A 10,504-nucleotide genomic window follows, 5' to 3' on the forward strand; every position below is an offset into this window, starting at 1 on the left:
AGTTAAATTCAATTCAGTTAATAAGATATAATATTGCAAGGAAAAGAATAAAAAGAGAAAAAGGGAGAGAGAGAGAGAGAGAGAGAGATACGAAGAGAGAGACAGAGAGATAAAAGAAAATATACACAAGACAATTTTTATGGAAATTTTATAATTTCAATAAAAACTACTTTCCTACGTTATAGTAGGAAAGAGGGTAGGAATTAAGGGGTAGGGGATGATGGGATTGAGGATTCTATCGTGTTTACATTAAGATCCGTTTATTCACATTAGTATACATAAAACGTTATAAGTATACAAAGCATATCGGTGTGTGTCACAAAACAATAATTAAAAATATGTAAATTAATTGCATTCATTTTTTTGTCTTCTTCTTTTTTTCTTTTATTTTATTTTATTTTTTTTCATTTCTCGTCCTTTTGTCGATTACATAAAACACGTTATTTTCCATCATATGTTTCTCACGTAGAAACTGTTTCGTCAGTTATTTCTTGTTGTTTTTTTTTTTTTTTTTTTTTTTGAGATACAAAACTTGTGCATTGTACTTGGTCAAAAATAAAAATGAATTATAAACTATTCGGTACGCTTTAATTTAATAATATTTTTTTTGAATTTATTTTACATTATATAATTTAATTTATTTTACATTATTTTAAGATTTTAACACGACGACGATGATGATCTTTCTTTTTAAACTATTATAATATTAACTATTATATTAATATTATTAATAGTAATAATAATAATAATAATAATAATATTAATATTAATAATAATAATAATAATAATAATAATAATAATAAAAATAATAAAAATCAAAATATGAAATCGTCTATTAGTTTAACATTAATACAACTGTTCGCACATAATATTCTTATTATCGATGATCTCTCGTTACAGTTTACATTAGTTATAAAATATTTCGAAGTCATACGATTATTTATTTTATTTATATATATTTATATTGGGGGAGGGGAATTTTGTGGAAGAGGTGTGGGGATGTTTAGGAAACTGAAATATGAATGAGTAAGAAAATATTAGAACTAAAAATAAAAATACTATCGTTTGAGTATTTAATGCACATAAATGATGGACGATTGCTAATAAATTAAAAAAACATAAATTAATCGTTATTATTATTATTATTATTATTATTATTATTATTATTATTATAAGTATTATTATTATAATTATTATTATTATCATAATTATATTATTATACTTATTATTGTAATTAATATTATTAATATTATTATTATTATTATTATTATTATCATTATTAGCTGATGTTAGGAACTTGAAAGTTCATTTTATCGCAAATATAATACTAAATTTTCCATTACATTAATCTTATCGTTTCTGCGCAATAAAATTCTATGGTCACCTATACATCGTACAAATTAATTATTACATATTTATAAATAAAATTATTGTGGTTTTTTTTTTATCATAATATGAAGATAAAAAAATTAATCCTAACGATGGACCATACACAATAATACTATAATAACAATTAAATGAAAACAATAAGAAGATATATTCTTTAGAACGATGTAATAAGAAAAAAGAAAAGGACAAATAAACAAAAAAAGGAGAAATGGCTCGTGGATAATAATTTCGCTAACATAAGTTTGGTTGATCCGATCAATGTTACTTCAATGATAATAGAAAGATGTAAATGAAAAAATGTGTAACGGGGAGATTCGTGTTTTAAATTGTAATATTTGACAATATAAAAAGAATACAAAAAATAATTCTAACAGGATGGATAGTAATACTAAAAATTAATAATAATAAAAAATACAAGATAAAGAGAGGAAGAACTTAAGGAGGCTGCCGTGGGGGCGGGAGAAAAGGAGGAAAAAAAGAAATCTCGTTGAAAAAAAAATATAAAAATAATATTAATAATAATAGTAATATTATAATATATATATATATATATATATATAGACGTGTACAATATGTATAACATTATTAATTAAGAAGTGTCACGATCTTCGGTAAGATATGGTGGTGACTCGTTATTCTTTTGTATAATATGACTTAATCTTCTTTGACAACCAACCACGTGAGAATTTAATACGAATCTATGTTTGAATCTTCTATCACAAATTGGACAGACCTCGCTAGGTATAACACCGCATTCTAATCTTCTATGACGGCTCAATGATGTCAATGCCTTATAAGCTTTGCCACACCTGTTGCACTCGTATTTCGGTTCTGGTCCGTTGTTTCTCGTATCGGTGGTAGTAGTATCCCTTTTTCTTTGTGGTCTCATCGTTCTATAGGGTACACTAGCATAACCAGCACCAACAACACCACCAACACCACTACAACCATCACCAGCACCACCATCACCACTATGTGACCATGTTGTTACGTTATTCGTTTCTTGATAGTGTTGAATATCCGTTGAAAGTAACATACTCGCTAACACACCTGTAAAATAACAAACAGACAAATGATCTTACGTTAGTATTATTTAAACATTTTTTTATTTTATTTTTTATCTTTCTAATAATAATAATAATTATTATTATTATTCTCCTCTTCTTTGATTAGAATATTTACTAAATATTATAACCTCCGTCCATGTTCTCGCCCTCCCTCCCTCCCACATACCTCTCCTCCTCGTAGCCCCTTTACTTTTATTTTATTTTTTTATTTTATTTCCTTAACACCCTCTCAATTAATTTTTTCTTTATTTCTTATCCACCCTACATTTAGCTCCGCGTTATTAATTTTTTTTTTCAATCTTTTTTTCTTTTTTTTTTTAAATAAAAATAATTAATAATAGAGGAAAATAGAGAGAGGGAGAGAGAGAGAGAGAGAGAGAGAGAGATAGTGAGAAAGTTTGTGAGAAAGAAAGAGAGTGAGAGATTCTTATTTCATTATTTTTTTTTTCGAACATTTATCAAAAAATATTTTGTTGTATTATTTCCTTTTTTTTAAAGAGAAATTAAAAGATAGAGAGGCATGTGTATTATTATATAAATATATATGTGTGTGTGTGTGTGTGCGTGTATGTGTATGTGTATATTTGTAGAAAAAATTATATAGCTTTACTGTTTTATATTTTCATATATTAACGGGAATATTTCTAAATATCAAGAAATATTTTTTGACACTTTGTTGATCACGTAACCTTCAACCATATCAGTTATGCATTACACAATCAACGTGATATTAAATTATTGACACTCGATAATAAAAATGATCAAAACACCACAATAGAATTCATTATACGTTGTTTACAATAAAAATCAATTTTATCGTTGGATACATCACTTCTTTTTTTTTAGTATATTTTTGTTTTTATAATTAATAATAAGTTTACATAAATAAATTTGTTCTTCTTCGGCGCATACAGTGGGGGTTAGGGTGAGGGGGTTTGGTGGAGGGTGGGAAACTCGTTTCCTGTTCGTTTGTTATAAGATTCAACTGTATTTTTTGATGACACATGAAATAATAATATTATAATAACAAACTAATTATGTATATTTATGTGTAATATAATGTTTGCTACAATACACTGAATTATCAATTGTAAATGCAATTAAATTTCGAAAGAAAAGCTTTTGTTAACCTAATACCTTATTAAGAAATTAGTTGGAAAAAAAAGGAAAATACAAGTATTCTATAATATATAAAATATTGTCCTATATTATATATTATTGTCTTTTTTTTGTCCCTAATAATATGTTTTTTGTCCTGCTTTCAAAGTTCAATTTTTTAGCCTTGTTTAGCAACCATAAAGTCGCATATTCCCGTGATGGTGGTAACTACGTAGTAACTATGGTTGTTGCTATAGTAGCGTGCGGGAAAGTAGTACTTTCCAACCGATTGACCGTGCGGGAATGAAAATTATCTATCACTTTAATTAAAATTAAAAAAAAAAGTTGTTAAAAATCTACGTGAACAATGAATGATTTAACGAGACCTTGTACGCCTCCAGACCTAGTATCTGCTGCTAAAAATGTTACACATGACAAGTTTATTTAAAATGTAACCCTATTATGGATTGATTAAAATGTTTTGATAAATAATATAGTTAAGTTAATTACAACATTTCTTTGTAAATGAATAATTTCTCTCTATTGAACTTTGAAAGCAGTCGATACATGTGTCCTAACTGAAGCATTCACAGGGCTTAATTAAGACACTCGCCAGAAGAAACAAGGCGTTTACAACAAGACCGAGTACGCTTACCACCACTCGCTTAACGGCTCGTGGGGGTAATCTGCGTACTCGGCCCCGTTGTAAACACGCCGTTTCTTAGGCTCGTGTTTCAATTTTTTAGCCCTAGAATGCCTCACTTTACACACATGTATCGAAAATATCTATTTTAGCGTTTCGAATGAATAACAAAAAAAGAACAAACAATCGAAAAGTGAGTGAGGAAAAGAAAGACCAAGAAATTTAAAAAAAAAAAAAATTAAATCGTATCGATATGTAATTTTGTGCATTTAGTTTTGTTAATGTGCCTAGACAAGTGGTATCTCCTTTTGAATCTTTTCCCGCAAATGGGACAACCGTGGACGCGTTGTTTTTGGCACTCGACTTGGTGTCGTTTTATATATTCCTTTCTTATATAATTTTTACCACAATTCGGACAGGTTATCATGTCGATTCTCATCTCTGACGAATTAACTTCCGTACCTTTATTTTTTCTTCTGTTACCACTGTTACTCGTATCTGAAATTCACAAATCAGAAAAAACAAAAATAGATTAGAATATATATTTTTTTTTCTTTTTTAAATTTAAAAAAAAATTATTTTTTATTTTGTTATAACTGAAAAAGGAGACAAAAAAAAAAAGATTGTTCTTTCGATTGTTTGTTCGTTTTTCTTTTTGCGTGTTGTTATTTTCTTTTTTTCTTTTTTTATTTTATGTAATTTAATTTAATTTAATTTAATTTAATTTGTAATTTTTATTCACGATACTACCCTTCGTTACAACCCTACCCCTTTATCCCTTACCCTTTACTATCCCCCCTCTCCCTCCTCTTTCTTCTCTGTTGTATTTAATAAAATGTATTAATAAATTTTATTTTTAATGTTAATTTAATATTACGTTTGAATAAATGAAAATTGATTGTTCTTACTACTCGACGGTTTCGATTCATATTTGCAGCCCTGTCTTAGGTGTCTTTTCAGCGATGACTTCAATTGATAATGAGTTGAGCAATAAACACATTTATAGATGCCACTTGATAGATTTACTTTCCTTCTCATCTGCAGCAACATCGGCACTGTCGAACAGAAAAAAAAAGAACAAAATATCAATTCGTATACGTAATATTAATAATAATAATAATAATAATAATATTAATAATAATAATAATAATAATAATGATAAAAATAATAATAATAATAATAATAATAATAATAATAATGATAATAATAATAATAATAATGATAATAATAATTGTCTATTTGTTTAGTATAATTTGTTGTTTAATTTTGCTTATTCATTTTTATTAATTTTTCTTTTCTTTTTATTTCATTTTAATGTGTTTTCGTTTAAAATGATTAATGCAATACATTTGTTTTTAATAATTTCATTTGAAACAAAAGCACATGAATGTGGGATTGGGGTAGGATGGTGCTAGAATAAAAAGATGAAGAAAAAAATATTGAACGATGAAACCGATAGGAAACCATAATAATGGACAATGAAATTGATGAAAAAGAATTTTATTTATCGATAATAGATACTTTACGTCAGCTGAAAAAAAATATGTTTTATTTGTTTTTATTATTATCTTTATTTTTATTTTTATTTTATTTAAATACAAAATCAATCAGTAGAATCAAATTTTATATTGAACAATTTTAATAAGTAATACTGTAGGAAGAATAATTCCTTCGTAGGAGATTAAAATGATTTATTTCATTTTATTTATTTTTATTTATTTATTTATTACAATACATATTCCGGCCAGAAAAAAAATTTCACTGTATGTTCCTTACTGCCATTCTCTTCACTTGCATTAGACGCGTTTTTGTTGAAGGATTTTGTCCACGTGTATATTCGTTTGCTGCACTTTGAACGTTTCCATATTTTCACGGCTGAAAATAAAATGTTCTTTGATCGTTACTTTATTCTTCCAAATTGGGGAGAAAAAGAAAAATAAAACCAACAACAACAAAAATCAACACAAAGAAAGAAAGAACGAAAAAAGAAGATAGAAAAAAAAACCGTTATAACATTAAATAACTAGATGATGAAAATGTGACGATGATGGTGATAATAATAATAATAATAATAATAATAAAAGTAGAAGAACAATTCTTTAGGCATTTTTTAAATATCTCTTTTATCAGTTCTTCATTTTTCTTTTCTTTTTGAATTTTACATTTGTTTATTTATTTTTATTTTTTTTTTTTTTGTATATAAATCGTACAAAATTATTGTTTCATTGTGTCGTTTGATATTTATTTTATTACATACAAACAAATATTATAAATAATTGTATATTAAAACCAAGTAAAGAATGAAAATAATGGAAAAACCAAATATCAATATCGCATTATCAGTAGAATAATAAGTCAACAAATTGTAATAATTAAAGTACAATAAAAAATTACAATAGAAAATAAGTCGTCAAAGGTTAACACAAAGGAACAGGAAGTAGTAATAACAATAATAATAGTAATAATAATAATTAATATAATCGTTAATAAATACATATTTATAAAGATTATAAATATGTGTATTTAAAAAATGTAATGACCATAATTAATTATTCGGCATAAAATACTGATCGAATAAATTGAAAAATGAATTTTATACTATTGTACGTATTATATGAAATTTAAAAAAAATCGATGTGGTGCAAGTTTTTAATGTGTGACTGCCAACGATGCTTGTGTTTGAATCGTCTTTCACAAATTGGACAAATGAAGCATGGTTCCTTGCCGCATTCAATTCGTTGGTGATTCTTCATGGAACCTTTCCTTCGATAACGTTTCCCGCACTGCTTGCAGACCCACTTTTTTTCCGGCTTATCTGTAAAACATAAGCAAACAAATAAAGAAGAATAGGACAAAATAACGTAATATAATAATGGTTAGTAGTAACGGTTCGCGATATTAATGACTTTATTATTTTTTATATGCGTTTAAGGGGTAGGAATATTTATTGAATATTTTTTTAACAAAATCATTTGTTGTAAGGTGTATCATCCTTCGTACCGTATACGGTACTTTGACCGATCAACGACCACATCTCCGGTAAAACCACAAAATGTAATAAAATATCTTCTCTCAGTTTTTTTCTTTCTTTTTGCAATAATCTTCTATCTCGTTCGTATTTTCCTGAGATATATCTGTGAACAGAAAAACAGAGAGAACGAAAAAAAAAGAAAAAAAAAGAAAAAAGGACGAAAAATAAGAAAAAAACGACATATTTACTAAAAAAAAAAAAATGATGATTGAAATTATTCGAAATTTCTTGCAGTTTTGTTTTTTATCTCCTCTTTAAACTCTCATTCTTCGTTATAAATTTTTTTTTTCATCGTTAATGAATTTTTTGTGACTTATTTTTTTGTTCAGGTGGGATATGGGGGGTGGGTGGAAGAAAAAAGCGTGGTTTAATTGTGCACTCAGTCATCGTAGTTTCTTGGTTTTTGAATTTCTTCATGCAATGAATAATGAATGATAGCGAAAAAATAAATATAGAAAGAAAATTATAACAATAATAATAATAATAATCATAATAATAATTAATATATATAATCATTTATAAATATATATATATATTTATTTAAAAAAATTTAATGACCTTAATTAATTATTCGTAATAAAATACTGATCGAATAAATATAAGAATGAATTTTAATCTATTGTACGTATTATACAAAATTTACAATTTGATGCGGTGCATGCATTTAGCGTGTGACTGCCAACGATGCTTGTGTTTGAATTGTCTTCCACAAATCGGACACTTGTAGGATGGTTCCTTGCCGCATTCAATTCTTAGATGATTCTTCAATGAACCACGCCATAGATAACGTTTCCCGCACTGCATGCAGACCCAATTTTTGTCCGAGTTAACTGTAAAACATAAGCAAAAAAAAAAAAAGAAGAATAGGACAAAATAACGTAATATAATAATGGTTAGTAACTGTTCGCGATATTAATGACTTTTTTATTTTTTATATGCCTTTAAGGGGTAGGAATATTTATTGAATATTTCTTCAACAAAATCACTTGTTGTAAGGTGTATCATCCTTCGTACCGTACACGGTACTCTGACCGATCAACGACCGTATCCCCGGTAAAACCACAAAATGTAATAAAATATCTTCTCTCAATTTTTTTCTTTTTTTTATGCAATAATCTTCTATCTCGTTCGAATTTCCTGAGATATATCTGTGAACAGAAAAACAGAGAGAACGAAAAAAAAAAAAGAAAAAAAAAGAACATATTTAATAAGAAAAAAATGATGATTGAAATTATTCGAAAAATCTTGCAGTTTTGTTTTCTATCTTTTTTTTTCCTTCTTCCTCTTCAAATTCTCATTCTTCTTTATAAATTTTTTTTCATCGTTGATGAATTATTTATAACTTTTTGTTGTTGATGTGGGATATGGGAAGTGGTTGGAAGAAGAAAGCGTTATTTAATTGTGCACTCAGTCATCGTAGTTTCTTGGTTTTTGAATTTCTTCATGCAATGAATAATGAATGATAGTGAAAAAAGAAATATAGAAAGAAAATTATAATAATAATAATAATAATAATAATAATAATAATAATTAAAAATAAAAGTGGTTGGAATGCGGGGAAAGGTGGAGGGTTAAGAAAAAAAACATACGATTGCAGTGTTTTTGTTTGTTCCTATTTTTTTTTAGTTTTTTTTTTCCTTTTTTTCCAGACCATGTTTTCTTATCAAGTTCGTAATTATCAATATCATATTATTATTATTATTATTATTATTATTATTATCATTATTATTAATAGTAGTTTAGGATAAAAAATGATTAGACTAAAGTACGTGAATATTTTTTTTTGTATATATGATTCGCGTGTGATATTTTGTTTTGTTGATTATTATGTTTTACAAGGTGTTGGCTGCGCATTTGTTTGTTTGTTCACAATTAAAATTTCTTGTTCTTGTGTTGAAACTTTACACATGTTTTATATATGTTATTTTTATGAAAAAAAAATATAATGGAAAATATGACAAATTTGTTGTATATCATAGAATTATGTTTTTCTTTCTTTCTATAAATTTATTCTTTAGTAAATATTTATTATTTGCTTTTCGATAGATTTAAACAAATACTGTTAAAAAAAAAAAAAAAAATAGATAAAAATAGGCTTTTTTACCGTTGTCAATAATTTCTTTTTGTTGTTTTTTTTTTTTTGCTTTGCTTGTAAGTAAATAGGATAGAATTTGTTTATTTTAAACAATGACGAATAGTATAAACGTTAAACGCACCGATATCAAATTTTTCGTTGAATGCTGTTTGTTTTTGTTTTGTTTAACAACTGGGTTGGTTCTGACATTTTGGTAATGTTGTTGTGTTGTTGTTGTTGTTGTTTTCTTCTATTCAATTTTCAGATCTGTGAACATGTTGCTTGTGACGTGTCAAATATTCCCTCCTTTTGAATTTTCTACCGCATACGCTGCACTTGTGACGAGGTAAAGTACCGCAACCCTCTCGCAGGTGTCTGGTCAACGAATCGATCCATGTATAACGTTTGCCGCATTTGTAACAGGTGAATGGACTGTCGTAATTAACTCGATTCCTTTCTTTCTTCAACATTTCTGAAACCGATCGAAAAAAAAAACAAAATACGAACGGTCAGATTTATATTTTTTATTTATTTATTTATTATTTTTTTTTTTTCATTCATTCATTCATTCGTTCATCTATCGACAGGAGGGATGGGATTCGTTTGATGAATAGAAATAAAAAAAAAAAAACAAATCAAGAGAGTCTGAGAGAAAAAGGAAATAATTAATAAATCACTGGTAGAAGAGAAAAAAAAATACAAAAAAAAATATACATTTATATTGTCATGTTATTGTTATTGTTATTATTATAAAAATTATTATTATCACACATTATATATATATAATTATTATCATAATTACTATTACTATTATTATTATTATTATTATTACTATTATTATTATTATTATTATTACTATTATTCAATGAAATGGAGATAAAGAGAGAGAAAAAAAAATATGGTCCTAATATTTCGAATTAGGTCAATCGTTTTATTGAAAAGTTAGAAGCAAAGGGATTACAGAAAGGAGGAGGGAGGATTGAGGAGGGAGGTGTGTTCTTGTAAGGTTGAATTATTTTTTTTCTCTCTTTTTTCTCTTTATCCTTTATACTTTACTTTTACCTTGACTGCTGTCGATTGTCACGTACCACCTTCCCAATTCCTCGTAATCTGTAAACACGTATAATTCCATGGGTTAATTATATTTAATGAACATTTGTATATATATATATATATATATTTTTTTTGTATACCTCTCTATA

At 26.5% G+C, this 10,504-nt stretch overlaps 1 protein-coding gene across 1 annotated transcript; it reads right to left on the reverse strand.

Moving 5' to 3' along the window:
* Window positions 1-243: 243 nt before the first annotated feature.
* On the reverse strand, window positions 244-10,504 carry LOC107067518 (uncharacterized). Its single transcript, XM_089179551.1, has 5 exons — window positions 10,365-10,504; window positions 9,445-9,774; window positions 5,106-5,252; window positions 4,660-4,695; window positions 244-2,439 (listed from the first exon to the last, which is right to left on the reverse strand). The coding sequence occupies exons 3-5, from the start codon at window positions 5,245-5,247 to the stop codon at window positions 1,979-1,981; spliced, it is 639 nt and encodes a 212-aa protein (XP_089035677.1). The 5' UTR covers window positions 5,248-5,252; window positions 9,445-9,774; window positions 10,365-10,504; the 3' UTR covers window positions 244-1,978.

This window comes from Polistes dominula, unplaced genomic scaffold, assembly GCF_049000335.1.
Source record: "Polistes dominula isolate Pdom_NZ unplaced genomic scaffold, Pdom_raw_medaka contig_27, whole genome shotgun sequence".
Taxonomy (NCBI): domain Eukaryota; kingdom Metazoa; phylum Arthropoda; class Insecta; order Hymenoptera; family Vespidae; genus Polistes; species Polistes dominula.

What these genes read in the sequence shown, in the direction of transcription:
- LOC107067518 (XM_089179551.1), bottom strand. Translation starts at nt 5,247, where the DNA reads ATGTTGCTGCAGATGAGAAGGAAAGTAAATCTATCAAGTGGCATCTAT. An exon ending in TGAATCGAAACCGTCGAGTA is followed by an intron (nt 4,696 to 5,105) that starts GTAAGAACAATC and finishes TGTGAATTTCAG; the next exon opens with ATACGAGTAACAGTGGTAAC. An exon ending in TAACAGAAGAAAAAATAAAG is followed by an intron (nt 2,440 to 4,659) that starts GTACGGAAGTTA and finishes GTTATTTTACAG; the next exon opens with GTGTGTTAGCGAGTATGTTA.